At 50.9% G+C, this 27,975-nt stretch overlaps 11 protein-coding genes across 11 annotated transcripts; 6 read left to right on the forward strand and 5 right to left on the reverse strand.

Annotated features, from left to right (window-relative positions):
- Nucleotides 1-580: 580 nt before the first annotated feature.
- Nucleotides 581-1,890, forward strand: CKB2 (casein kinase II subunit beta family protein; the record flags this gene model as incomplete). Its single annotated transcript, XM_041705457.1, has 3 exons — nt 581-640; nt 1,087-1,332; nt 1,390-1,890. 3 exons carry the CDS (start codon nt 581-583, stop codon nt 1,888-1,890), a joined length of 807 nt encoding a protein of 268 aa, XP_041557941.1.
- Nucleotides 1,891-2,231: 341 nt separating this feature from the next.
- On the reverse strand, nt 2,232-3,210 carry APUU_50459A (arylformamidase; the record flags this gene model as incomplete). The annotated part of the gene is made up of 2 exons (XM_041705458.1): nt 2,232-3,003; nt 3,101-3,210. The coding sequence occupies 2 exons, from the start codon at nt 3,208-3,210 to the stop codon at nt 2,232-2,234; spliced, it is 882 nt and encodes a 293-aa protein (XP_041557942.1).
- A 776-nt stretch (nt 3,211-3,986) lies between these two features.
- APUU_50460A (DUF3632 domain-containing protein) lies at nt 3,987-4,508 on the reverse strand (the record flags this gene model as incomplete). Its single annotated transcript, XM_041705459.1, has 1 exon — nt 3,987-4,508. One exon carries the CDS (start codon nt 4,506-4,508, stop codon nt 3,987-3,989), a length of 522 nt encoding a protein of 173 aa, XP_041557943.1.
- Nucleotides 4,509-5,322: 814 nt separating this feature from the next.
- Nucleotides 5,323-8,037, forward strand: APUU_50461S (uncharacterized protein; the record flags this gene model as incomplete). Its single annotated transcript, XM_041705460.1, has 1 exon — nt 5,323-8,037. One exon carries the CDS (start codon nt 5,323-5,325, stop codon nt 8,035-8,037), a length of 2,715 nt encoding a protein of 904 aa, XP_041557944.1.
- A 293-nt stretch (nt 8,038-8,330) lies between these two features.
- Nucleotides 8,331-9,633, forward strand: APUU_50462S (putative eukaryotic translation initiation factor 3 subunit EifCh; the record flags this gene model as incomplete). Its single annotated transcript, XM_041705461.1, has 4 exons — nt 8,331-8,338; nt 8,395-8,437; nt 8,528-8,997; nt 9,054-9,633. The coding sequence occupies 4 exons, from the start codon at nt 8,331-8,333 to the stop codon at nt 9,631-9,633; spliced, it is 1,101 nt and encodes a 366-aa protein (XP_041557945.1).
- A 692-nt stretch (nt 9,634-10,325) lies between these two features.
- Nucleotides 10,326-11,710, forward strand: APUU_50463S (uncharacterized protein; the record flags this gene model as incomplete). The annotated part of the gene is made up of 3 exons (XM_041705463.1): nt 10,326-10,761; nt 10,816-11,202; nt 11,271-11,710. The coding sequence occupies 3 exons, from the start codon at nt 10,326-10,328 to the stop codon at nt 11,708-11,710; spliced, it is 1,263 nt and encodes a 420-aa protein (XP_041557946.1).
- A 299-nt stretch (nt 11,711-12,009) lies between these two features.
- Nucleotides 12,010-13,257, forward strand: APUU_50464S (putative mitochondrial carrier protein; the record flags this gene model as incomplete). Its single annotated transcript, XM_041705464.1, has 3 exons — nt 12,010-12,039; nt 12,169-12,358; nt 12,440-13,257. The coding sequence occupies 3 exons, from the start codon at nt 12,010-12,012 to the stop codon at nt 13,255-13,257; spliced, it is 1,038 nt and encodes a 345-aa protein (XP_041557947.1).
- Nucleotides 13,258-13,500: 243 nt separating this feature from the next.
- Nucleotides 13,501-19,062, reverse strand: APUU_50465A (uncharacterized protein; the record flags this gene model as incomplete). The annotated part of the gene is made up of 5 exons (XM_041705465.1): nt 13,501-14,832; nt 14,885-15,015; nt 15,068-18,035; nt 18,095-18,766; nt 18,829-19,062. The coding sequence occupies 5 exons, from the start codon at nt 19,060-19,062 to the stop codon at nt 13,501-13,503; spliced, it is 5,337 nt and encodes a 1,778-aa protein (XP_041557948.1).
- Nucleotides 19,063-21,692: 2,630 nt separating this feature from the next.
- Nucleotides 21,693-22,751, reverse strand: APUU_50466A (uncharacterized protein; the record flags this gene model as incomplete). The annotated part of the gene is made up of 3 exons (XM_041705466.1): nt 21,693-21,803; nt 21,870-22,166; nt 22,224-22,751. 3 exons carry the CDS (start codon nt 22,749-22,751, stop codon nt 21,693-21,695), a joined length of 936 nt encoding a protein of 311 aa, XP_041557949.1.
- Nucleotides 22,752-23,269: 518 nt separating this feature from the next.
- On the forward strand, nt 23,270-27,025 carry PRP5 (DEAD/DEAH box RNA helicase; the record flags this gene model as incomplete). Its single annotated transcript, XM_041705467.1, has 5 exons — nt 23,270-23,410; nt 23,480-23,776; nt 23,835-24,261; nt 24,319-26,688; nt 26,751-27,025. 5 exons carry the CDS (start codon nt 23,270-23,272, stop codon nt 27,023-27,025), a joined length of 3,510 nt encoding a protein of 1,169 aa, XP_041557950.1.
- Nucleotides 27,026-27,170: 145 nt separating this feature from the next.
- On the reverse strand, nt 27,171-27,722 carry APUU_50468A (uncharacterized protein; the record flags this gene model as incomplete). Its single annotated transcript, XM_041705468.1, has 2 exons — nt 27,171-27,332; nt 27,450-27,722. The coding sequence occupies 2 exons, from the start codon at nt 27,720-27,722 to the stop codon at nt 27,171-27,173; spliced, it is 435 nt and encodes a 144-aa protein (XP_041557951.1).
- Nucleotides 27,723-27,975: the final 253 nt, after the last annotated feature.

A 27,975-nucleotide genomic window follows, 5' to 3' on the forward strand; every position in this document is an offset into this window, starting at 1 on the left:
CTCCTTGACGGGCTGTTGAAACCTGTATATAACTGGTGGAATTTGGAATTTTGGTCGGGGGAAGATGTAAATAGGTAGAATTTGATTGAAGTTAGTTTGCTTTATGGAAATCCTGTCATTCAGTCATGTTAGAGTAAATTGAATCACCCAATACCCTTCACAGTGAAAGAAAGAAGATCACAGCAGTAATCACCAGAGAAAGGGCAGACAGTGCAGAAAGGAGAAGGCGGTGAGGCCAAACACCAAAATCCGATAAAAACTGACCGCCAACCCCGCGCTAAGCCTTAATAAGAAGATCCTCTGATAACACCGGCAGCAAGAAAGGTGAAGAACACACTCTGCATCTATTTCAACTCTACAGACCTCGCTGCCATTGTGAAGCCCTCTTTTGTGTGCCCGCTTTGAAATATCAACCGCTGCATGTTCTGAAGGAAATATCCCTGCTGTACAGTTCTGAGGACCATTCTGTGCTTGGGTCATCTTGGGCCGGTGTCTCTCAGTAACTGTTGCAGGAAAAGCGACAACACTTCTTTCTACCTCTGATATTGCTTCGTCGCGACCGACGACCCGACTATTCAAGATGATGGAGGATTTCAACTCTGAGACTGATAGCGACTACACCAGCTACTGGAGAGACTGGGTAAGTCCTGTTATTTCTGTTTACAATATTGGATTGTGGGGTATTGGCAAAAGAAAGAGAATCGCACAGCTTGGTCGTACCTCCATGCACTGTCATGAATGGGGACCCATGATGTCGCTGCCGAGAAGGTCTCAGTGTTTATATCCAATGTTTGGATCGCTGCCTCGAGGAGCTTAACACACTCTTCGCTCGTTCCTTTCTCTCTCCCCAGCATTCAACAGCGTTTCTGTCAAGACAAAATGGCGGCCCCCTCCGATCATTCTGATATGGACACGCTGTCTGAGCCTGGGAGGAACCTCATCTCTCTTTCTTCAGCGTCAGATCAGACTCGGGCTTATTCTGAGTCGGAATCGCGTTCTGAACCCAGCCCTGCCATGCGTTCTCTGCGAGAGCGTTATCCCTATCAGATTACTCTTCCGAGACCCAAGCCTAACTATTTTTCAAAGTTCATTTCGTCCCGCGGAAACGAGTACTTTTGCGAAATCGACGAGGAATACTTGACCGATCGTTTCAACCTTACCGGCCTCAACACCGAGGTCCCTTACTATCAGTATGCGTTGGACCTCGTGACCGACGTTTTTGACCTCGATGCGGATGACGACCTTCGTGAGCAGATCGAGAAATCGGCTCGCCACTTGTACGGACTTGTTCATGCCCGCTACATTGTCACTACCCGTGGTCTCGCCAAAATGGTACGCAGTGACTGTTCCTATGCTGAGGCTTGTGTTACTAACGAGTTGTCCGTTTAGGTTGACAAGTACAAGAAGGGCGACTTCGGAAAGTGCCCCCGTGTTGCGTGCGAAGGCCACCCTCTGCTTCCTACCGGCCAGCACGATGTCGCGAACACTAGCACCGTTCGTCTCTACTGCTCCAAATGCGAGGACATTTACAACCCCAAATCGTCCAGACACGCATCCATTGATGGGGCCTATTTCGGATCTTCCTTTACTAGCATGTTGTTCCAAGTCTACCCCGCTCTCCTTCCCGAAAAGAGCGTCGCTCGCTATGAGCCTCGTATCTATGGCTTCCGTGTGCACGCCAGCGCTGCTCTTGCACGCTGGCAGGACCGTTACCGCGAGGAGACCAGAGCTCGTCTTCGCGATGCCGGCGTGGAGGTGAAATATGCCGAAGACGACGAGGATGACGAGCGCGAGGACGATGAAGATGAGGTTGAGGCTGATGAAGCCGATGCCAGAGGAGCCAGAGTTGCAGGAGACGCGGCCTCGGCCCGTATGGACATCGGAAACTGAGTTTCTAATGTTTCTACTTGAATTTGTTGAAACAGCATATTCTGAAGGGGCGGGTGTTCATCTCGTCGTTTTCTTTTTTCCATTTCGTGGTTGGCAGCCCAAGCATTAGGCGTATGGTTTTGTTTTTTTTCCGTTTCATATTGTGCGAGTACGATTACGATCAACGATCATGGGGGAGTTGAAGCTTTTGCAAATGGCCGGCCTGTTCTCCTTTCTTTCTTTCTTTTTTCTCTTTCTAATGTGTACTAGTTTCATGATACCTACTGTTCATGACGTGGGACATAACGATCAAATGATATCTACTCTTACAATGCAATACGTATCCCACGAATACCCTAACCTCATACCTCCGCCTCCTGTAGCCGCGAAAGAGTAAACACAATCGCCCTCGCAAGTTCCGTGCCCTTCTCCCACGCCTCATCATGTTTCCCCTCAATTGAAAGAACATGGACCTTCCTCTGCCCGCTAGATTTATCCTCCTCCCAGCCCCTCAAACGGCGTTTCATCTCCTCACTCTGAGCAACATCACAAAGCTCATCACTCTCCGAATGAGCCAACACAACAACCCTCCCCTCCTCCCACGCATCAACCCCCACAACGCCCGGCGACACAGCATCCCACACATTTTCATCACCCCCAAAAGCGCCCTCAATAATCTCCTGGTACGCAGAGATGTCCCTATGCGAATCCCTCAAAAGCCGCAGGTTATATATCCCCGCCATTCCGAGGATCGCCACGGGAAACTCATAACGAGCGCCTGTCTTCGACGCCGCGGGCGCCAACGACTCCATAACAGCCTGAAACGCAAGTGTCGCCCCGCAACTATGTCCAACAAGTACATAGCGCCTTCTTATCTTGTATTTCGCTTCGAGGAATGATAGCGCAGCTTGCACGTCGGCTATGTGGTCTGGGTGCTCTGCGGTGCGGGCGGAGGTGGGTGAGACATTTGACAGGTCTTGCTGGTGTGAGGGGTGGGGACTTAGACGGTAGGATATTGAGGCGAGGCCTGTTATAGGCTGTTGAGGTTGTTGTGAGGAGAGGATGGATAGTGCCGGGGTCAGGTAGGATGTTGCGGTTTGGGTTGGGTCGCGCCAGGCACCGCCGTGGATTAGGCTATTGGGTTGGTTGGTTGGGTTAGGATAGAATAGATTAAGATATTAGGGGAGGCTTGTAATTAAATCAGGACTGGTTTTATTTGGAGGGAATGTACATCACCCAGTAGCCGGTATCATTTTCTGTGTTTGTTGGTGCGGGGTAGGGGTGTGCGACTGTCACGGTCTGGAGGTCGTGGTCCCCGTAGGGAAATGTTTCTAAAGACATTGGAGCTATTGATGGTCTTTCTGTAGTGGGACTTGTTTTGGAGTTGAGGTGTAGTATGTTGGTTGGAGGGAGAATTGGGTGCTGGTGAGTGTGGGCTTGTTGGAGTTGGAGTTGAGAAGGTGGGGAGGGGTCGTATCTATCTTATCAATCTCCAATACCTACAGAAATAGCTATGGTTTCCTTCTTCATTGTACCTGCTCTATAATATTATTTTCTATTAGGCTAAAATTAGGCTGTAAAAATACACCTTGAGTCCGAAGGCTATGTTCTCTTTTTCAGGATTGCTCCTAGTACTACCGTGATATGTTACTTTGAAAATGATTCAACGAATAGTAGTACTGTAAGAATGATTGACTTTTTGGCGAATTTATATTGATCAATGATGCAGTAGCAATGCTTCCAACAACTCAGGAAGCTTGAATGGCTGTGTAGAAGAAGCTCTTGGGTGCAAGTCAACTATATAGTTACCTTAAATTCCTTCATCTTCAACCTCAGCCTCCCCTACTGCCCTTCTCATATTGACAGAGAAACCCTCTACCAGCAGCAAACTTGTCAAATCTCTCCCTTCCGAGATTCCGCCTTTCTTTACAAAATCTGTGCTTCTCTAGCCAAACCTTTCCTCCTGAACAGGGCCATGAACCCCACACTCATTCTCCTCCCCCAACCATGGATTTTCGCTGTCAAACTCTCAAAAAATGCTACAGCTACAGAAATCTATACCTCCAAGACCCTCATCATAAAATAATAGTCATAATAGTCACTTTCCAAAGATTCATTTACTCCTTTACGGAAGGCCACCCACGAGAACCATGCGTACCCTGTTGAGAAGGTTCTTCGGCGGTGATAAGAAGCGCGGTAAAGCGACTGAGATTTACCACCATCTCTGTCGTCTTTTGTCTCTCCTGGGGAGCAGTGTCGGGGTAAATGTCGAGATTCCACCAATCTCGAACCGTAGGCCCCAGCAGTGGTAGGTCTTTCCAAACTCGGCCGCCTTCTACCAATAAAGGTTCTGACTGTCCCTTCTTATCGTTTGGTTTTGTGATATCCGGGAGGCGGGAAAGGTCCATGAGGACATCGACGAGCTTGACCTGGTATTCCCGGTTCTCACACGCGGTTTTCACAATCAGTTGCCAGAGATAGCTGAGTCTCTCCGCTACAGTGCTGGCTGAGGAATTGGCTGGTAATGCAGCAGCCGCGAGTTTTGTGGCAGCCTCGGGGGAAGAGATTTTGTTTGCAAAGAAGTCTTGGAGCACTGCATGACAGCGACAGCCGTTAGAATCTCCCTTCTTACCGGACATCTTGTTGACAAGGTCTGGCAACTGTGGCAAGGGGAGGTTGTTTGTCGGTTGTCATGTCTTAACACTTTTATTTAACATCATGAGAGCGATTCACTTACTGCAGCCCTTCAATTTTTTTCTTGAGCTCTTCACTATACTATAAAATCGTTTCTCTTTTGTGTTTAATTTTAGTACAATAGCAATATCGTGTTTTTGTTGATAGTTCTTCTCTGGGAGCCTTGTTTGCGCGTATCGACCATGGCCACAAGATGGTATTTTTTACTGGCTCCCATTGTTTTGTCTTGTCACGAGAATGGCATATGCGTGCTTTGTGTTGCTCGTTTAAAGCATCCTAGACAAAGAAGTCATTGTAAGCAATTGACGACACAAATCTGGTTGGCCGGACGTTTGTACACATGCTCCTTTGGCAACATTGTTTGTTCTAGGACGGCAACACACAGATAGAGCTGCACCCCCCAACAAAGATACCCATTCTAGAACACTTCAACACTTCCATCGTTTCTTCTAAAAATATTCTACCTCCAGCAAACGGTTGAAACACAAATTAATAAGCTCCTTCCCGCAATTCCTTTATAACAACTCTGGCCACGCCGGATACCTGAAGCATGTTGATAAAGACCCCTTTATCCCTATACCAAACGCTGCGATAGAGGGCGGCATCTGTCGAGTTTACACCCTACAGCGCACATCATGAAGATAGATAAATTACCCATCCCTATCCCTGTCCTCCGTCCCAGGAGAAATGACAAGTCCCATAAGCCAAGCCCATCTATAGCCAATTTCTACGTGACGTGCTGGTATACACGCTACGAAGATGGAAAACAAGGACAACGAACAAGCCCCCGCTCCCCGACGGAGTGCTCGCATTCCCAAGGTACAGCAGCAGGCTGCTGCCAGGGCTGCTGCACAAGCGGAGGCAGAGGCAGAAGCTGAAGCAGCTCGTCAACCCAAGAGACGACGGACGAATGCATCTGCAAAGGCGGCTTCGGCAACCGCTCCACGGACTGCTACGAAACGGGCCGCGTCTGGACCTTCTAGACGACGGGGGAGACAGCAGCTTGTGAATGAACCTGCGGCACAGCGTCAACTTGCACCCCGGCCTAAGAATCAACCCCAGAACCCTGTATATCAACCTCAAATTCAGCCTGCGACTGAAGCTGTACCACAGCCTGGGTATCAACAGCCAGCACCTCCGCAGCAGCAAGTTCAGGACCAATATCAAACCCAATACCAACAGGAAACTCAGCATGCCCCACAAACTCACTATCAACAAGTTCCGCAGCAACAAGCAGCCCAATATCAGGAGAACTCTCAGTATGCTCCACAAGCTCACCATCAACAGCCAGCACATCTGCTGCAGCAAGTCCCGGATCAGTATCAAGCCCAATACCAGCAGGAAACTCAGCATGCCCCACAAGCTCACCATCAACAAGCAGCCCAATACCAGCAGGACGCTCAGTCTGCTCCACAAACTTACTATCAACAAGTTCCCCAGCAACAGCAAGCTCCATATCATTACCAACCCGGGTATCCACGTGAGCCTTATCAACCTGGATATCAATATCAAGCCCAATATCAATATGGACCTGAATATCAATACGGGCCTGCCTATCCCCCTCAAAATCAGCCTGCAAATCCTCCCCCAACCCCTGTGATACCCGCACCAGTTCATACAGCAATGGATCATTATCCTCAACCCCAACCTGAGTACCACACCGGGTATGAGACTATGCAGCAACAGCCCCTCCCGACTATAAATCAACCTGCACCACATACAAGCTATGCTGCGTATCAAACTATACAGCAAGGGCCCCTTCCGTCTGTGCACCAGCTTGTACATCTTGGGGTCGACGCTACGTACTATGACCAAACTGGAGTAGAGCCAGCTCCATTGCAACAGCCACCTCAGCCTCCGGTTCCACCTGTACCGGCTCCTGCGGGCAATGCTACGTATCAAAATGCACAGCAGCCTGTGCAACAACCAGTCGCTCAGCCGGCGCACCAACTTCCACCGCAGCCTGTAGCCCAAGCTGCGGAAGAGCCTGCGGGCCAACCAACGGGTCAAGCTGAACGCCAAGTGGCGGACGAGGACAGTCGAAGAGCAAATGTACGTATCCCCAAAAGAAAGCGTTTCCCAATCTACCATTGGACTCGGTCTATGGGTTGGCCAGCGGAGCACATGGGAGCGAGAGGGATCCAAAATGAAGGGGAAGAAGCACCCACATATAGATTTGACGAGATCAGGGATCTGGCAAGACGCACTGTGTCTGGGTTTACCGGACCTCTATGGTCAAACTACAACATGCCTAATGGCGGGGATAAGCTGACGCTAGAAAAGCAGAGCGAGGTCCCGACTGGCTGCCCAATCGACCGCTGGACGAGGGACAGGATTTATGACCAGCGTGCGGTCGATTACCTCAATAAATGGCACTGCTGCTTCGATGATAAGTCAACGGGGCCGGATAATGATGAATCAACTAGGCCGGATAGTGATGAGAAAGACTTCTGCCTTCGATTATTAGAAAAAAAGTGCTCAACGCCCAGTGGTACTTTATTCGATTCTGGCGATTTTCAATATATTTGCGAGAGAGCAATATTAATGAATGAGGTAGAAATGTTTCACCTCATTGGCGATTTGATAGTGCCGCAAGCGGAGATTGCAGTCCGTCGTGGTCAGGTCACTGGGACCGACGCCCTCAAGGACAGATTCTGCGAGCCCTGGGTTCAATCTATTCCATTCGACGAACAGTCTACGAGATTATCGCAACGGCTTGTCCGGAATATGGAATCCACTGGCTACCTGCTGCCCATCCCACAGCCAGATCGTACCGTGGGATTCTCTCAGAGTGCTTTTAGTGCAAAGCAGCATCGCCGGCTGGCGGCTCAGACGCGCTACGATGACGGATTTGACAAGGAAAATCCGGTTTCTTTTTTCAATGGGCCCCTACACATGTTCTTCCCCTTTCTGACCACGGAAGTAAAGCCCAGGCTCTCATTCGAGCCCGCAGAGCGGGAAAACGCCCACAACATGGCGGTGGCTATGAAGGGGATTGTCACATTATTCAAACGTGGGGACCCAAAAAAGTTAGAAGAACTAAACCGGAAGGTCCTAGGATTCTCAATCTCGCATACTTCCGAGAGGGTGAAGATCCATGCCCATTATCCCATCATCGAAGGGGAGAAGGCAACGTACCACCGCTGGTGTATTAGAGATTTCAAGTGGACATCGGAGGCAGAGAAATGGCAGGCCTATAAGTTCGTCATGGCTGTCTATAACGACTGGGCACCGCGCCATCTCAAAAGACTGCACTCGGCAATTGATGGCCTACCTCTTGAAGATCAAATTAACATGTCATTGTCTTCAGGATCGATTGATAGCAACGGGCAGACGGCTGTGGCCTCACCGGGCCTTGATGTACCAGATGTTGATGTTGATAAATTAAAGGAGCTGGTACAGGCCGTAAAAGATCACCGCGAAAGAGAGGGCATACATTACACTCCAGAAAATAGTGAGGTGCCTCAGGCATGAACCCTAGCGGTCTTGCCAGATACTGCTTGCAAGTTTTGTATATATATGATAGACCCGTACATATTTTATACTTTGGTTAATGAATGAATGATGAATGATGGCTCATGATAAGAATTTGTGGAGTTGCAAGCGTGTTCCTAAAGAGGAAATCGGATGTCCCTGGACGGTCTTGGCGCGCTAACCGCTTCCAGTCGGGGCGGTGGAAAATGTTCGATTCATCCACACAAATCGACCATCACATCAATCTCGCCGTCGCCGTCAGTCAACCTCATACCCCAGCTGCATCATTCAATATGGCGGAGTAAGTGCTTTCGGTCTTCGAATTTATTTTCTGGATTTCAACTAATGGTTCAACAGGAAAGAAGTAGTCCCTCTCACGGCCGTCAAGGTCGAGGCCCTGGTACGAAAACTCCGTCCAAATTCCCCGCTCTATTTGAAGATTTTCTGCGATGCGATATATATGAGGAGGAAGCTCATGCAGGATACCTAGGTCGTTATGAAAATTATCAAGCACTGCTCTCAGACATTCCCGACGACTGCGACCGGTTCGATCGTTGGTATGGACGTGGGCGGCGTTCTCGAAATCACAAACTCCTTCCCCTTCCCCGTCGTCGAGGTCCCACCGGAGTCGCACTTTGACAATACCGCGCCCAACCCGGCCGCCGCTGCTCCCCGCGCGAAGGCGAACACTGTTTACCAGGCCGAGATGATCCGCATGCTCCGGGAAGTTAACGTCGATGCCAACAACGTTGGATGGTACACGAGTGCGAACATGGGCAACTTTGTCAACATGAACGTCATCGAGAACCAGTTTTTCTACCAGAAGGAAATGAACGAGAGGACTGTCGCCCTTGTCCATGACCCTAGCCGCAGTTCCCAGGGAAGCCTGAGCGTGAGGGCCTTCCGTCTCTCCCCTAAGTTCATGACTGCTTTCAAGGAGAACAAGTTCACTTCTGAGGAGTAAGGCCTCCCATCCCGTGGTCAACTCGCTAAGCGCCTAGCTGACTTTTTTTTAGACTGCAAAAGTCAAACTTGAAATACCAGGATATCCTGATTGAACTCCCCGTTGAAATCCACAACTCTCACCTGATCACCTCCTTCCTTCACCAGCTCCAGAACCAGTCCCAGTCGGCGCCTACTGACTTCCCTCCCTCTCTCGCCGCCCTGGAGAACTCACAATTTGCGAAGCAACCTATTCTGGCCCCCAACTTCGACAACCTCGCCCTCAACATTGACCCCTTCCTTGAGAAGAACTGCGACCTCCTCCTCGACAGCATCGAGACCCACCACACCGAGACCAGCAACTTCCAGTACTACCAGCGCTCGCTTGCCCGTGAGCAGGCCAAGATCACAGCCTGGCAAACCAAGCGCAAGGCCGAGAACGCCACCCGCGCAACGCTCAAGCAGCCCCCTCTCCCAGAGGACGAGTGGCAGCGACTCTTCAAGCTGCCCCAGGAGCCCAGCCGCCTCGACAGCATGCTCAACAGCCGCCAAGTGGAGCAATATGCTCGCCAAGTCGACAGCTTTGTCTCCTCCACGACGGGTAAGATGTTCGCCGTCAAGGGCAACCTGCTGCCCGGCGAGATCGCCAAATAATTTACTGGATGTGTTATGGAAACGGGGATTTGGGATTCATGCATGACCTTACGGCGTAAGGAGGGAAAATTCTTGTACTGACTGTTAATATGTCCCTTGTGTTTATTCCAGTGACGAATAGAGTTACGGGATATGTTAGAGATGCTATCTACATGACTTGAATACTCGTTCCTATTCTACGTACTCGTAGTTTCTTGATTGAATCTGTGTAGCAGGGTATGTGTTGGAATATGCACGTGACGATACACTGGCACACTGACCAACGATAAACTTCATTTGTGTCGAGCTTTCTGGCTACCTATCAGATACGCCATCTTATACTCTATACCATGCAGCATCGGGACTCACGGTCCGACCTTGACCGTACCCTTCTATGTCACGTACCAGAAAGGACTGTTAAATAATCGACAGCTTAGGTTCCGGCTAAGAACACAGTGGTACTACCATACCTGCAATTATGCTTTCGCGTGAGGAAGTCTCGGTAACTCTATTGACCCCCACCTCCATCCATAAATGGCTGCTTCACCCAATTCCAAGATGAGATGGGGACAAAACTCTGAACACCAACATACAGAAACAATACCGGTATAGATAACGCAGTTGAGAAGGACACGAGGACGGGTAATGTTGGGGCCGGCATGATGGATATGATGGATAGGATGATGAACAAGATGGACGTGATGATGGACAAAATGGATGACATCACGCAAAAGATGGACAGGACGACGGACAGGATGATGGACAAGATAGACAAGCTGAACAACGCTTTCGAAAGGACGATGGACTGGCTTGGGGACGGGGTCACCGAGGAGGCGATGGGCGAGACGTACAAAAAAGGCAAGCGAGAGAATAAGATACAAGCGATGCCCATGATGCATGGCATATCTAGGACTGGTGCGCCCGCGAATTATATCGACGGCCAGGATGGGTCGGATGATACGGATGAAGATGAGTCCCTCGACGACCCCCATGATATGATTACGCCACCGCTCTGCTACATCTGCTCCTGCTGGCTCTATCTTACAGAACCCAATCCGCGGCTCACACCAGGGGTTTATGTGGGCGAGAGAAAGATGGCTGACAAACATTTCTGGCGCGATAATGCCTGGCCTCGATACTTTCGCATGAGCAAGCAATTCCCCATGGACAGGTCGTTTGACCTATTCTAACGAATACTTACAGTCCTAATACACCCGCAAAAAGATCTCTGCAAACTCTCCGGCACTGCATTCTTTGCCAACAACGATAGGGGATACCGAACACTCCGTGTTCCATGGGACGAGGATATGGGTATCATCTGTCCTGCTGAGGTTGATGACAAACTCCTTGCACAAGCCTTTGTTCAAGACACCCCGGAGAGCCCTCCCGAAGACAGACGTAGTGGGTTTATTGTGCATACTCGATGCTGGGATTTACTCCGAACTCACAATGTCTGGTCTCTTTCCGGGGGCGATTTGAGAATCATCCTAGATGCACTGCGGCGCAAAAGCGCGAGAGACTGGAAGGAGCCACCGCCTGGCGAGGAGCCTTTCTCCGAAAATTCCTGGCCTATGTTATCGGACTTTGGAGGTAGCATAGATATCCAGTCATTTATATGGGAAGTAAAGGGCTAACTATTGTTCTCGTACCAATGTTAGATCCCCTCGTTAGCAAACTCGTGGAGTCGTTGATCCGTCAAGCTCGTCGAATGACACAAAAGAGGTTCAAGGTCATTCGGCACAAACAACGAACAAGAACACGGCTGAACCGGATTCCACCAGAAGTTCTCTCGAATATAGCGAATATTCTTCCAGCACCAGATGTCTCGGCTATTCAGAAGGCCATAGGAAGCTATCTGGGTGACGCATTTTGGCGTTCCCGAATATCTACCGAGCATTTTCACGAAATCAGGCCTCTGTTGGACGAGACGTTGGATTGGGAATTCTTGTGTTCTGAACTTGAGCGGCTAGGTGAATATTTCGAAGAAGATTTAGAGCAACACCGGTGGGCCTCTACTGATAAATTAGTTGGACGCAGGTGGGCGTTAAAACAGTTGGAAGAAATAGCGGCCTTTATTCCTTCTAAAGGTGATGGTTGAAATTCTGGCATTCAATTAGGTATCGAAACAAAAGCCGACCATGGCCAGGGCTTACTTATCCAAGAATCATTACACAGTATCATTATAGTAGTTCCATGGCAATACATAACAGACTGATGGAAAGGAACAAGTTAGGGCAAGGCCTCCACGTGCAGGGATGGATGGGTATGACCTCATCGATTGATAACGATAAGATCATGACATCGATTCAGGTTCAACAGCTATTCCAGACTCTACATGGGCTCTCAGCATGATATCCTATTAAATTTCCTCCTTCGAGATCATGCTCAACTTATACAATGCAAAACAGCGCCCTTGATATTTGGATCGTAAGTCACAACGTCTCTATTAACCAACCCCATCCGTACGCTGTGGTACTCTGTATCCTGCCCTCCGCCTTTCCATCCTCACTCACATATTGAACTCTAAAGCTAACACGAAACCCACCACTAAACCAGTCTGGTGCCGTCGCAGTCGTGACAGTGGACTTTCTTGTCTACCCTTTTGATACTCTCAAAACCCGCATCCAATCGCCCAACTACAACACAGTCTACAAAGATGCCACCACGAATACAGTTAGGAAGAATGTACTGTTCCGCGGGTTATACCAGGGTGTATTCAGTGTCGTGCTGAGCACAATTCCTGCTTGTAAGTTTCTACCTCCAGCTTCCGCTCGATTTTGATTGTCCACGGAGTGGCCTGGTACTGATAAACGACCTTCTGGTACAGCCGGAGCATTTTTCACAACATACGAAAACGTAAAAGCGACGCTGAACGAAACGAAATCGAAGTCCAACTCTGCAACCCTCCAAGCAACCCCAGCGCCGATAATAAACGCCGTATCGTCATCTGCCGGTGAAATGGTATCATGCCTTCTCCTCACGCCCGCAGAAGTCATAAAACAGAATGCGCAGGTTATACATAATACCCCTGGAGGGAAAGGGAAGGGGAAAGCCCACCCGGGTAATGTAACCCTTCAAGTTCTCTCCCGCTTCAGGCAGCACCCCTGGAAACTATGGAGTGGGTATTCCGCGCTCGTTGGGCGGAATCTCCCGTCGACCGGCGTGAATTTTCCCATTTTTGAAGCCGTGAAGGGTTATCTTGTTGAGCGGCGACGAAAAAGTCTTGGTTACAATACTGTTACCAGTGGCCCGGGCACTACACGAGGAGATAGAGATATACGAGAAGAGCCGGTCTTCGAGCGCGCGGTTTTGACAGGGGTTGCGGCGAGTATATCAGGGAGTATAGCCTCTGTTGTGACCACGCCGATTGATGTTGTTAAGACACGGATGATGCTTGCTGCTACTAGTGATTCTTCGTCTGGGGTTTCTACTGCGACAGAAGTTTCTAGGAAGGAAGGGAACAGTATTTGGGCTGTTGGGAGGCGGATATTTAGGAAAGAAGGGGTAAGGGGTCTTTTTCGGGGAGGCGCAATTCGCGTGGTTTGGACGGCCATCTCATTCTGTATTTATTTGAGTATGTATGAGGGAGGGAGGTTTTATTTGGAGAAGAGGAGGGCTAGACGGGCTGAATTAGATAACTCATAAATAGTGTAGATTGGATATCAGATGAATTTAATAGAATTTGTTTCCGTATAGTGGAGGTTAGGGGTTCGTTATACAAAAAAGGTATCAGTAAACCAACAGCAAAAGATCAAACCAAAAGGTCGATAATAATAATAATAACAATAACAATAATCGCCAGGCCAAAAACAATAATCCATGTCCGTAACGTATCATTTCATCATGTGAATCATCAAGCATCTGTAAAAAAAGGGAGAAAAAAAAACATTAACCAAATGTTGTGAGCTTCTTCAGCCAACCGGGTCTTTTCGGTGGCTCAGCTCCATATCGATTGTACTTCATCCCACGGTCTCGCTCATAGTCTCCACTAGAGCTGGTCTTGCCATTTTCGCGCTCTGCTCTTCGGTCTTCACGCTTTCTCGCACGGAGATCCCCAATCTCCTGGTCGTCCAATCCGGGATACTTGCTCCGACGGCGCGACTGACGGCGAAGCTCGCGACGGGCTTCTTCATCTGATGACATTGTGTGGCCAGGAATTTCATCTTCAGGTCCCGGGGGCATATCCAGCACGGTCGGCACGATTGGTGGTGGCTCCGGGGGCTCATCGGCCTGCGAATCTACCCACGACGATGTTTTATCCTTGCGTGCTCCAAATGGCATGGGTGTAGGTCTCGTCGTATCTGGAGGCGCTTTGGATTTCCGGCGGCTCGATTTTTCATCATCTCTGGACCGTTGAGTGAAGCGAGTTCTTTCAGGATCATGGCTATCGAGATAGAAGTCTCTCGCGCCTCTGTCGTCTACCCGCGAACGGTGCGGTCTCTGTCGTTGTTCATAACCAGGGTTTTCGTGCAATTCTGCTTCTCTCTGCCGCCTGCGCTCTCGCCTTTCAGCGGCCAAGCGAGCCTCCGCTTCCCGAGTTTCCTGCTCTTCCCTGCGGATACGCTCTTCACGAGCTGTTCTACGGGCGCGCTTCTCCTCGCGACGATGCTCCTCTTCTTCTCGAAGTTGTTTCTCATGCTTTTCGCGCTCACGGGCCCTTTCCTCTCGTTGGCGGGCCTTTTCCTCTCTCCGACGTGCCCGTCGCTCCTCAGCTTCCCGGAGCTCGGTCTCCCGTAGCTCATCAGCAGCAGCCTGCGGGGCTTGTCGCGATGCACGTTTAGCTCTCCGTGCTGCCTTCCGAGCCTCCACATCTTCAGCCTCTGCATCAGGGAAAGCACCGACGACAGCAGGCTCAGGAGCACCTTCCTCGCCATCTATGTCCGGACGCATAGAGCGTCTTTTCCGATCATCACGGCGACGTCGAGTCTCATCGCGCTCAGTCTCCGTCGCGTATCGTGTGTCGTCATCACGACGAGAACGAGATTTGCGACGCTCTGGGGCTGGTGCTGGGGCCTCAGGCTTTGCATTTCTCCGTAAAGACCCAAGCAAACCCATAAGACCGGTGGACTCTTGCTTTTTAGGCATGGTATTTGACCGCTTTACGCGTCGTTCCCGTTCTCTTGATGGTGGGGCTTCGACAAAGGCGATGTCGTCTGGACCAGAGAATACATCGGGGCCCTTCTCCTCATCTTCTCGAGGCTCTTCGGGGTTTGATCTCGACTAGGAATTATGTTAGTGACGTTCAATCGTTTTCAGGCGGGGCGTCCCTTACCCGTCTCGCCGAAGGTCGGCCCGAGTGTCTAGAACCTGAATGTCTTGAACCCTCCTTGGAAGGTTGCTCAACGTCCTCTCGGTCCACCACGACCAGATCTTCGTCCTCAATAGCATATGGATCGGGCGCACCTTGAAATGGGTTAGAAATTTAAAGTCAACACATGATCAATAGTAAACTTACGAGATTTCCTCCGTTCCCTGTGTCTGTCTTTTCTAGATGACGATTCCTTAACGCCCATCAATTTCGCTGCTTTGTCCGGAACAGGGCCGTCATCCGGAGGAGTGGGAAATCCAGCCTCGTCAATATCGACTGATTGGTGTCGTGATGACCGCTTAGAGTCATGTGCGGCAGATTTTCTAACCGACTTAGTTCGGGAAGGCTGCGGAGGCGTGCCGAGAATAAAGTTAGAGAACCCCATGCCACGGCTAGCCCTGGCATCTCGGCGTCTGTCAGATGCCGAGGATCTCTCGCCTTCGTTCTCTGATTCTCTCGCCCTTGTCTGCTTCGTCGATTTGGACCGCGAAACTGCCGGTGAAGGCTCCTTCTTGCTAAGCCTAGCCTCAGCGGTGCGCGGTTTCCTTGGAGGTGTGGCGCCGAAAAATCCCCAAGACGCAGGCGCAGCTGAGCGCTCAGCGCGCGAACGTTCCTTTTTGGCGGGCTTTTCTGGCGTTGTCTCCGGTGAAGGCGGGTTTTCGGCATCTGCGTCTAGCGCACCGGACGCCATCATATCGTCAGCAGTAAGAGGTTCTTGTGGCGGTATAGCCTTTTTCGAACCTTTCTTGCTCTTTTTGGCCATCTTTTCAGGCTTTGGAGCAGGTTCTGGCTCTTCTTCAACGCCTGGGCCTTTCTCTCCCTCTTCGGCTGGTGCAGCATCAGGCTCCGGCGCTGGCTCGGGTTCAACTTCCTTGCCCTTTTTCTTCTTCTTGTCGGCCTTTGATACGGGTTCGGGCTCCGGTTCAGGGGCCGGTTCCGGCTCGGGCTCAACCTTCTTCGATTTCTTCTTCTTCTTTTCGGTCTTTGTCAGTTCTGGTTCTGGTTCTGGTTCTGGTTCCGGTTCGGGCTCAGCCGCTGGTTCAGGCTCGGGTTCCGGCTCGGGCTCCTTTGCCTTCTTTTTCTTTGCAGACTCAGATTCTAAAAGCTTCGCTTTCTCCTTCCTTCTCCTTTCCCTCTCTTTTTCCTTCTCCCTTTCCTTTTCTTTTTCCTTCTCCTTCTCCCTCTTTTTCTTTTCCTTCTTTGATAGCAGAGGCTCCTCCTTTTTAGATTCGGGCTCGGGTTCTGGTTCGGGTCCAGGCTCTGCTGGTGGAGTCTCCTCAATATCGTCGTCAAAAGCGTCAGGGAAGCTGCCTGGCACCGAGTCGTGCGAGCGCTCTTCCTTGCTGGGCTCGACGTCTACTAGGTCTTCCTGTGGGGGTGGGTCTGATGCAGACCGGGCGGTGTCCTTATCTTTTAGCTTTAATTTTTCCACGGCATCTTTCTCTTTCTGCCTCTCTTTCTTTGCTTTTTCGAGAGCGCTGATGCGCTCCGCAACAGAGAGTTTTGTTGATGGTTTGGACTTGGAGGTGGCAACACCCGTCTTAGCTGACACCGCGGCTGGCGCGTCTGGCTCAGGTGCTTCTGGCGCGACTGGCGCTTCAGGCGCCTCAGGCGGGACATCCTCCTTCTCGTCACCAATATCAATGAGAAGATCAGGTTCGGCAGCTGGGGTTGTTTCTTCCACGGGGTCGAGTTCCTTAGGCTTCTCCTCGGTCTTTTTCTTGAGGGTCTTTGTTTTGGTTGTGCCCATCGTCGCTGCTCCCAGACTGGCCCAGAACCCTTTGGCGGCCTTTGGGGTCTCTGCTTTCTTGGCTGACTTTGCAGGCTTGCTATCATGATCATCCCAGATGGAATCTTGATTGTTCTCGGATTCCCTGGTAAACTCCCGCTCGAGACCTAGAGATGGAGGCGTGGGGGCAGGGGGCGGAGGCTCTTCTGAGATCCTGTTCTTCTTGGACTTTTTCTTGTCCTTTGAAGAGCCCCAGATTCCTGCCCACCCACCGTCCTCGACTGGATCTTCTTCAGGTTGTTCCTGGGCTATCTCGACTAGTTGGTTGTCCTCGTTTGGAACCGGCTCTGGATCGGCAGGCGTTTCTTGGACCGGTTCAGGTTCTGGGGCCGGGTCTGCTTTTGATGGAGGCTCTAGAGGGAAATCTCGTCCAGGAAGAGGCAGTCCCTTCTTGGCCAAGTTTCTCTCGCGCTTCTTTCTCTCTTTAGATGATAGGTTAAACCAGTCATCGTAGAGCGGGTCATCTGGGAAATCGGGTTTCCAGTCTGCTGGCTCTGGCTCTGGATCTGGATCTGGCTCTGGCTCTGGCTCTGGTTCGGCTGGAGGAGGCGTAGGCTCTCGAGGTGGTTCCGGGGCAGGTTCCGGGACAGCCTTCCCTTTCTTCTTCTTATTCTTCTTGTCGGTGGCACTGAAGCCCCAGCCCCAACCGTCGTTCTTTTCTGCTTCCTCTTTAGCCTTCCGTTCTTCTTCCTCCTTTGCTTTTCGCTCTTCCTCTTCTTTCGCCAGGCGTTCCTCCTCTTCCTGTCGAAGCCGTTCCTCTTCTTCTTGTCTCTTTCTCTCCGCCTCAGCTTCCTCTTCTTCCTGCTTCTTCCTCTCCTCCTCCTCTTGACGTTTCTTTTCTTCCTCCTCCTCCTTCTTCTTTCTTTCCTCTTCTTTCCTCTGCTTCTTATTCTTCTTTGTACCAAAACCGCCTAGCCAATCATCAGTTGCAGGCGGCTCCGGGGCCTTAGGTGGCTCCTCAGGGACAGGCTCCTCGGTTTTCTTCTTGTCCTTCTTGCTACCCGACAACATATTTCCCCAGCCATCATCGGCGGCCTTAGGGTCACCATTCGTAGCTGGAGTGGGATCAAAGCCTCCTCCAAAGCCAAATCCCATAGAAGTGTTCAAAGGATCAGATTTGAGGCCACCTCCCCATGGGTTGGTATCTTTCCCCCCAGTTGCGCCTGAAAGAGAATCGAGTCCCCATTTATTACCACCGCCGCCGCCGCCACCACTCCCCCATCCGCCGAAATTGAATCCGGCGGATTTTTGAGAATCAAGATTCAGGTCAAGCTGCGGGGCTCCATCATTGAGACTCACATCTTGGAGATCGCCCGCCGGTTCCACCTAGTCCATGGTAAGCAATCAACATTAAAAAAAGCCAGTACAATAACAAGTGCACGTACTTTGCCCTTTTTCTTCTTCTTCCCGACCCCGACGCCAGCCCACGAGTCGTCGTTGTCCCCAGCAGCGTCATCCGCCCAGCTCAGTCCTGTGTTTTTGGCTGCGTCGGCCTCTTCTTGGGCTTTTCGATCCTCCTCTTCTTTGGCAAGCCGTTCTTCCTCCTCTTTCTTCTGTTGCTTTTTCTTCTTTGAACTTGCTGCTGTGCCCCAGGGGTCTCCCCAGCCATCATCGTCGCCATTATTGCCATCATCGCCATTCCCGTCTCCAGACCCACCTGCATCGCCGCCTCCATCATCCGGCTTATCGCTGTTCTCTTCCGGTGGTGGTGGAGGTGGATCGTTCGCGGGCGGCGGCGCGGCGGGCTTCGCAGGACCTCCCTTTTTCTTCTTACCTTTATGTTCCCGAATGCCGGAGGGGCTCTCAAAATCAATAATCCGATGCGAAGACCGTGTCTTGGAATCCCTACTTTCCTCTACGCCCGTCTCATAAGCCCATGCTCTCCTTTGAGCTAGCGGTGCAGCCACAGAGTAATCGGGAGGGAGATCGCTAATTGCCTCGTCATATGAAGGTGGAGGGATGTCGTTGCTCAAGCGGTCGGGAAGACGAAGGTCGATTTCAAAAGCTGATGTCGTGTCACGGAATGTGTTCAGACGGCGCTCTATATCCTGTATATACTAAGACAAGAAATAATAAGCATTATACATTCGGTGGTCGGACGCGTCTTCACGCAACGTACCTCTATAACCATCTTAGTTAAACCCGGTGCCGTTTGTTGAATATCTCCACATGGCAAAGAAGGCACAGCCTTCCAAGCACTCATGTCATTTTTCCAGAGCTCCTCCTTTGTAAGCGGCGGCCACAACTCGTCGCGACTTCCGATATGACCCTTTGCCGATACCATACTCTGGTCCGGGCCCGGAGCCTCGTTGTTTAGCGTAGACCCGCGATAGAATATGCGCGTAGCATCCATGGCGGGCAGAAGGATGACCAGCGACCCGAGTCCACCAAGCGCATGCGTATTGGGGCCGAGCCGCAGGCAAAGATAGAAAACTTGTCTATAGATTTCCTTGACTAGACCGCAATAGCGAACGCGGGTGTACGGACGAGCGGAAAATAATGTTGGACGACACCGCAAGTATATACAAACAGTCGAGTGTGTCTAGCGAAGGCTTGAAAAATCTGGAGCAAAATCCCACCTCGGTGACTCGTCGTAACTAGTAAATCACAAGCGTTCGGCGCCTGCTGGCGATCCCAGGAAAAAAAAAAAGTTGATCTCAACTCGGAACATGCAAATGCTTATCAACCGGGGACCGAATTTTGTCGCTGGGAGTAAATAGCCAAAGCATCTGGCTCTTGGCGATGGAGATGGAAGCAATATGAGGGCGATCGCAGGGTGCTTAATGGGGAGAAGTAAGGATACAGGCAAAGGTCATGGAGTTCATGACCTCAAGGCACTCGAGGCGGTGGGTGGGAATGAAGGAGGATGGATGGTCCTGCGAAAGATCGGCCAACGAAAGAACGGGATTGGACGGTGTGTTATGCGATGGATCCTGGATACAGCTCGGAATGTGAACGAGGTTCAAGAACTAAAGGGGGCTTGGGGAACCCAGCAATGTTAGTGGTTGCGCAACGAGCAAGAGGGAAAAATTTTCGTTCTTCTTTTCTTTTGCAATCATCGACTGACCAGGCTCTGGTTGTTGTGCTCTCTCTCGTTCGTTGCATGCTTACCCGTGGGATCTGTGCTACGCATTGATCGGCATGACGGGGAGAGTCAAGTGCTCTCAACGGTGGCTGGGGAGGAAAAGGCTGGAGCACCGCTAATCAAGATAGGATAGGCGCGCAAAATTGGATACAGCGATGAAGGCGATAACGAATGGGACAGTCGAATACAGAATATTAAAAATGATTGATTGAAGAGACGATAGAGGCGGAAGATATGGAACAAAAGGTCACGCAGGGGCACCCCTCAGGAAATTCAGCGGTGGGCACAAACGGTCCTATCGATAAAGATTCCACCCCTCCTTTGCACCAAGTATGATGCACGATGGCTGTAGCCAAGAGGGGGGGAATGCAGCTATTTAATCTGCCCTCTGTCACTTGCTTCAAGGTTGGAGTTGGACTGCCGAGTCGCATTCAAATAGGTACCTAACTAGCTATACGGAGCAACCTTGAGATGTTTGTTGTCGCCAAACCCAAGTGGGGTTCATGATGAACGGACCCTTGGTTCATCCCCAGGATAAACAACAAAGCCATGGTACAACCTAAACCTCCCGATCGTGATGGATCATATATTTCGTCCTTCACTCTGCATCAACTAGCAGCTTGCAAACTTTGTCAAACAGCCTATCAAGCATTGAACTTCCCCAAGTGGAAGTCAAGAATCTCGGATACCCGCCAAACAGTCGCGGTTTCAAGCTGCGCCGACGTATGCTCTTGCTCACCGCATCGAAGGCAAAGCCTCTAGATCATCACCCGCAGCCTATGAGATGAGTTGGCGCACGACCAAGCCTTCGCCATTGGCCCTTTTATTATCGTCTGCGTCTTTGACACCGGCCGGGCACCGTCTGATGCTTCCCATGCTTTGATCTGCTTCCCGTTCCGCCTGTTGTCTCCGCAGGTCGTCTCAATTGAACTGACTCATCTCGAGGCTGTTGATAGTTAACTACTGTTTGTCGCACACATCACTTAAACCCTTCGATCCGTACTCTAGAGCCTCAATCGGGTCCTGCCAATGACCTACTTACAATCGACTCGACCTTTAGTACTCGAGCAAGACTCGGAATCACCAATCGACTCGACGACGATAATGACTCAATCTCGGCCTCCTACTAACCATACCCACCCAACCACGGGGTAAGATCCTCCGTGGGCTGTCATGCATTTCTTCATGCCCAATATGGAGACCTTGTCCCTGCATTCCGGCCATTACCTGACGGTTTGACACACCATCGACCGTGCCCTCGACATCGAAGCCATTGCAGATGCTTTTTACTCCAAATATTCACTCCATCTCCCACTGGCGGTGAAGGTCTCCTGCACGTTTATCATGCAACAACACTGGTTTAAAACAGGAATCTGCATGTTTGAGATCGACTACTATAGTAGCACGGGCATGGCGGCTTAAGCCTGCCATGCATGAAATTCCCGACTGCAGACTCGAAGTCGCAGAGATTTCCAATATTATGTCTAGCGCGGATGTTATTATGCCTGTGACTCGGATGCGGAGCTTCAACGGGGTCGCTCTAAGTATGCTGTGTAAGTCATTGTACTACTTACTCGCGTAATCAAGACACGCCAGTGGTTCTCATAGCAGGAATAATACGTATATTCTTGACCGCGGAGTCCAATAATCTAAAAAAGAAAGCTACAGCACATTTAAGACGCGAGTAAAGTACATCAATAACACCTAGCGGAAAGAAGGCCAGGAACAGGCCAATACACGAGTACCGAACGAATCAAGATCCATAAGTTCTCAAGGCCCTACAACACTAAAACTTTATCCCTCTAATATCAAAAATCCCACCATACAGAAGCCATAAAATCGAGCTGCTTGCATCAAAGAAAGAAAGGATATCATGTGTTGATCAACATCGCACCGGCCTACTCCTCATCCTCGGCCTGTTGAGACTGCTCTGGAGCTGGCTTGCCATATACCTCAAGGTACTCGCGCTCGTAGCGTTGCCTATCGGCTTTCGCTACCTCTCTGTATTTCTATTCGCACTCGTTAGCCTGAATGGCGAATGATTGTAGGTGCAACCCGTTTGCGTATTGACTCACCTCCTTCGCTGATTCTGACAAGTTCTTCCATTCATGTGCCGCTGCTTGGGTCAAGTTTGCGACATCGCTTCTGCTCGTATCGCGCTGCTCCTGGTAAAATATAATAAAAGGCGAAAGTGGCTTTTTGACCAGCCGATCATCTTTGATCAAAGTAACTTTCTTGGAGTCCTTAATTCTCCCCAACCGACGCCGAGCCTTATTGGCTTCCAAGATTTGAAGAGGTGTGTGAGACTGAACCCATGCTTCATAGGCAGCTTTGTTAGCGGCCCTGTTAGCAGTGGCGATATCGACGTAGCGCTATAGCTTTGTTAACCATTATCCCTAGGTGCATAGATGCCCAAGGTGTTGACGAACCTGATTCTCCTCAGCACTGATTGATCGCGCAAGTTCAATTGCCTTCTTGAAGGCCTCGGGCCTTGTTAGGCCCTCGTTATCCACCTGCGCCGACTTGGTGGTAACTGCTACCACCCAAGAAGACACCGGAAGACCCTTTGGCAGCTTCAAAGAATTTTCCTTCAGTTCCCGTAGATGTTTTCTGAACGCCGCGGCTTTCTTCTTCTCCTTCTGTTCTTCGGTCATCGGCCCCTTCTTCCTGCCAGGTCTCTTTGCTGCCTTCTTGGGCTGCTTCTTCTTCTTCGGCTTGCCGGCGGTCGACCCCTTCGGACGGCCTTTATCGGCATAGCCTCGGACAAGGTTTCCAACTATGAAGCTTGATTGGGGAACGCTGTGGGTGATCGAGGTCGGTCGGGATTGACGCGCAACGAACGAGATACGGCGAACCTGGTTCTGCGGCGTGACTACCCGGATAGGGCGCGCAAAAGCGCCCTGCACTGGGAGCTTCCGCAGGATATTTCCGCCACGGCGGACGAGGTTGATAGGCATTGCGAGCTTGATTCAACGTCAACAACAACAACGGGGTACAGTCGAGGGATGGGTGATGGAAGTTAAAAGGGAAACGAGAGTCTCGGTCGTGCGACGGGGGTGGAGTGACTCTGATACAGGGCTAGCGTCAACCAGGCGACGAGCCGACAATTCGCTGCAGGGGCTTGGGCGAAGGAGCTTGAGCTGAAACCGGAGGCTGGGGTCGCGTCGTTTGGGCTCTACCGAAAGGGGAAGTAAGTAACACGTGACTGATCTCCGCCAGGTCGGTGACTTCACTTTACACGTGATTTGGGTGGCCAACACCTTAAGGCTAAAATCGAACGGGACTTCTAGTCTCCAAGGATCCAAGACAGCCAAATTCTCAGCACGGTGGTGGTCTCCTGTCAGGGCGTTATATTTATTTGATTCGACATCAGATGGAACGGTAATCTAAGAACTGTTTCGCTTACCTCGCCGCTGCTCGAGTTTTCTTTGAGTCCCAGTACGGAGTAATACTCACTCGTTGCTGGCCTGCAACAATGGCTCGCCATGGGGATACTCGCTCACCATCACCTGTAGGCAGCACATATTCATCATCCAGACGAAGTCGCAGAGACGATGACCGCTATGAGCGGAAACGAGACGATGGTCGGAGTTATCGCAGATCTCGTAGCCCGGAGGTTCGTACCGCCCTTCTCATTTTTTCGTTAACTACAAGTATTTGTCTAACTGTCTAATTTTCTCTCCAGAGGCGATATCGTGACCGCGACCGAGATTCGTACCGAAGACGTGACCGCTCGATAGACGGGCGCGACAACCACCGCGGCGATGATCATCGGCGTCGAGACCGGCGGCGCTCTAGGGATAGAGATTATGATCGCGATTACCGTCGAAGGAGCCGAAGCCGCGATAGGGATTACCGAAGGCGAGATGATTCCCGCGACAGGGTCCGAAGACGGACAGACGATTCTGCTGACTTGAAGCACAAGTCTAGACGGGACGATAGCCGAGATCGGACCAGGGGTTCTACGCCCAAGTCTCGAGAGGTAAGCCTCCTAATGCCGTTTCTTCCCTAAATTGACACTACTAACACTCGCTGATCAGGCCTCGAAACCTGCCACGCCGACGCGCACGGGACCTACGGATGATGAAAAGAGAGCTGAGCGCCTGGCCAAACTTGAGGCGTGGAAGCAAAAGCAAGCCGCCGAAAAAGAACGAAAGCAGAAAGAAGCGGAAGTTGCGGGTGGGCCAAAGAACATTTTGGAGGCGATTGATAGAAAGTCTGGATTATCCCCAGCCGTTAGTTCTCCCCAGTCTCCTGCCACTCAAGGCGTTGATGCTGCCCCAGCTACATATGCTGGGAAATTCGATCCGAAAGCTATTGCCAAAAGCGCTGCTCAGGCACCAGCTGCTCCAGCTGCGCCAGCGGTGTTAGGCGAAGATGTAGCTGTTCCGGCCGCTGCGAAAACCAACGGCCAGTCGTTTGCCAAAGCTCAAGACAACAAACTGTCAACCAAAGCTCCATCCTCAGGTACGTACCCCATTTTGGTAGTCAACTACGGGCTAGGCGCTTACGCACTGCATATAGCCTCCCTAAAAGCGAAGGGGAGCGTTGGAAGATTCGGGTTGGGTTCGAAACAAGCAGCAGATAATGAGAAGTCAATTGCAACAAAGACGCTCGGATTTGGCGAAGAGGAATCAACTCGAAGGAAACTAGAACGCCTGCCAACACCACCGATGGACGACACGGAAGCCAGCAAGACCGTGGATGCGACCGCGGATGATGACGACGATGTTGATATGCAAGAGGGAGAAACGGAAGAGGATGCTGCTGCTGCTGCCCGTGTGGCCGCCGAACGACGAGAGGAACGTTTGCAAAATGAAGCTCTTGCTGAGAAAACCAACGGCGATACACCAGCGAAAGAAGAGGTTCCTGAAAAGATGGAAATCGATGCCCAGGAGGAGGAAGAAGTTGATCCCTTGGACGCCTTCATGTCGGAACTTGCAGACTCTGGCCCACCGAAAAAGAAGTTTGGCGCCAAATTTTCCAAAGCACAGGAACCCGAGGCCATGTTTGGTGATGAGAATGATGCGGACGTGACTGCTGTTGGTGAAGGTGATGCTGAAGATTTCCTCGCAATTGCCAGCAAGGCCAAGAAGAAGAAGGATATCCCGACTGTTGATCATAAGAAGATGGAATATGAACCGTTCCGTCGGAAGTTTTATACCGAACCCTCAGACTTGGCTCAGATGTCCGAGGAAGAAGCAGCGAACTTGCGGCTAGAACTTGATGGAATCAAAGTTCGTGGGTTGGATGTTCCTAAGCCGGTGCAGAAATGGTCGCAGTGTGGATTGGGAATACAATCGCTGGAGGTCGTTGACAAGCTTGGCTTCGAGAGTTTAACTTCGATTCAATCCCAGGCAATCCCCGCCATCATGTCTGGCCGGGATGTGATTGGTGTGGCGAAGACTGGATCCGGAAAGACAATGGCGTTCCTCATTCCCATGTTTCGGCATATCAAAGATCAGCGGCCCCTTGACAACATGGAGGGTCCAGTCGGCTTGATCATGACGCCTACCCGGGAGTTAGCCACGCAAATACATAAGGATTGCAAGCCGTTCTTGAAGGCCCTAAATCTCCGGGCCGTGTGTGCTTACGGTGGTGCTCCGATCAAAGATCAAATCGCCGAGCTGAAGCGTGGAGCCGAAATCATTGTGTGCACCCCAGGACGAATGATTGACCTTCTAGCGGCGAACGCTGGGCGAGTGACTAATCTACGCCGAGTCACATATGTTGTCTTGGACGAGGCTGACCGTATGTTCGACATGGGTTTCGAGCCTCAGGTCATGAAGATCTTGAGCAACGTGCGTCCTGATCGGCAAACTGTGCTGTTCTCCGCTACATTCCCACGAAACATGGAAGCCTTAGCTCGCAAGACTCTCACCAAGCCCATTGAGATCGTTGTCGGTGGTAGAAGTGTTGTTGCACCTGAGATCACGCAGATCGTAGAAGTCTGCAACGAGGACAAGAAGTTCGTCAGACTTTTGGAGTTGCTGGGTAACCTGTACTCAACGGAAGAAAATGAAGATGCCCGGTCGTTGATCTTTGTTGATCGCCAGGAGGCAGCAGATACGCTCCTGCGGGAGTTGATGCGCAAGGGCTATCCTTGTATGTCCATCCATGGTGGTAAGGATCAGATTGATCGAGACTCTACCATTGAGGATTTCAAAGCCGGTATCTTCCCGGTTCTGATCGCAACTTCTGTCGCTGCACGTGGTTTGGATGTCAAACAACTGAAGCTTGTTGTCAACTACGATGCTCCGAACCATCTGGAAGATTATGTGCACCGTGCGGGACGTACTGGTCGTGCCGGAAACACTGGAACAGCGGTCACCTTCCTGACGGAGGATCAGGAACGGTACTCGGTTGATATTGCCAAGGCGCTGAAGCAGAGCGGCCAACAAATCCCAGAACCTGTGCAAGCTCTGGTCGACGCATTCCTAGAAAAGGTCAAGGCTGGTAAAGAGAAGGCTAGCACCTCCGGCTTTGGCGGAAAGGGTCTGGAACGATTGGACCAAGAGCGCGATGCAGCGAGAAATCGCGAGCGTCGTACATACAAGACTGGAGATGAGGGCGAGGAGGAGGAAGAGAAGGATGAGAAGAAGAATGAACAGGCCGAAGAGCAGTTCAACAAAGTTATCTCCTCCGTCCAATCCACCTCTACACCGCTACCCGGTGTTCCTAAGGGTATTGACCTTGACGGCAAGATCACCGTTCACAAGAGAGAAGTCGACCCGAATGCTCCCAACAACCCTCTCGAGAAGGTTGGCTCAGCTGTTGCGGATATTCATGCCCGTCTAAGCCGTGCGGGAGTAATGAGATCCGGTGTGCCCATTGACAACCGCGGTCCCGATGCTGGTGCATTCCATGCCACGCTTGAAATCAACGACTTTCCTCGTAAGGTCCCAATCTACAATTATTATAGAAATCAGTTTGCTAATACATCTTTTGCATTACAGAAAAAGCTCGATGGGCGGTTACGAATCGCACAAACGTGGCCAAGATTCTCGAGGCTACTGGTACATCTATTACCACCAAGGGTAGTTTCTACGCAACCGGTAAAGAGCCCGGTCCGGGAGAGAACGCCAAGCTGTACATCCTGGTTGAAGGTGAAACCGAGCTGTCTGTGACGAATGCGATGCGAGAATTGATGCGCTTGTTGAAGGAAGGCACAATCGCTGCAGTGGATAGTGAGGCTCGGGCTCCGGCATCAGGCCGGTATAACGTGGTATAGAATCACGCGTCTGTATCATATTTTTAATTCAAATCGAATACAATCCGATCAATTACGATTTGTTATGATATAATACCGTAACTCAGGTCCTAAAACTCGAAGTAGATATGCACAATCCCAAGCCTCGTCTCTCTTTTAAGCCAATTTAGTCCCATCGCCTCGCAGCAGAGGCACCATCGGCATCCCTAGCAGCTCTCTCATCCCGACTAACCTCGTTTAATGTCTGCGTTTGTGTCTGGGCCTTTTGCGCCGCCAACTTTGACCCTAGTTTCCCTTTATTCGCAGGCCCCGTAGCGTCAGCGCGTTTCTATCAATCAAACCGTCAGCACCAAGTTCATATAAAGTATAACCTAATTTCCCCAACGAAACTCCCGGACGCGATTAAGAAAGCGCAGGTTAGAAAAACACCACGAAATCAACCCACCTGAGCTGCCAATGCCGCCTTCGCCCTTGCATCATCCGTATCCTCTACCGCCCCTGTTCCTGGTCCCGTCCCCGCACCAGGACTGGCGTTTTCCCCTCCTCCACTACCCCCCAAGGTCCTCCCTGGCGACTGCCAGTGTGATTTTGACTTTGCATTTGCGGGGACGGAGGCGCGCGGGGCGGAGTTATCTGCGCTTGATCCGAGGACACGGCCAGGACGAGCGAAGGGTTCGGTCTCGGATGCGTTTTTGGATCTGGAGCAGATGTTGCCCATTATTATTTTGCAACTTGCAAGTATTGAATGGTTGCGTGGTGGTGGTGTGGTCTAGGTGTGTTGATTGATTATCGGGTTACCTAGGGAAGGCGGGGAGACGTGATGGGGCTATTGACGGCAGCAGAGAATGACGGTAGCACAATGTTAATTGTATTATGTATAAAGATAGTTCTAGATTGTGGTGCTCAGTGCATATGAAAATCAATGACTTAATGGGAGAGTCGAGTGCTCGAGTCGAATGATATCCTAGAAA

Source organism: Aspergillus puulaauensis, chromosome 5 (assembly GCF_016861865.1).
Source record: "Aspergillus puulaauensis MK2 DNA, chromosome 5, nearly complete sequence".
Taxonomy (NCBI): Eukaryota; Fungi; Ascomycota; class Eurotiomycetes; order Eurotiales; family Aspergillaceae; genus Aspergillus; species Aspergillus puulaauensis.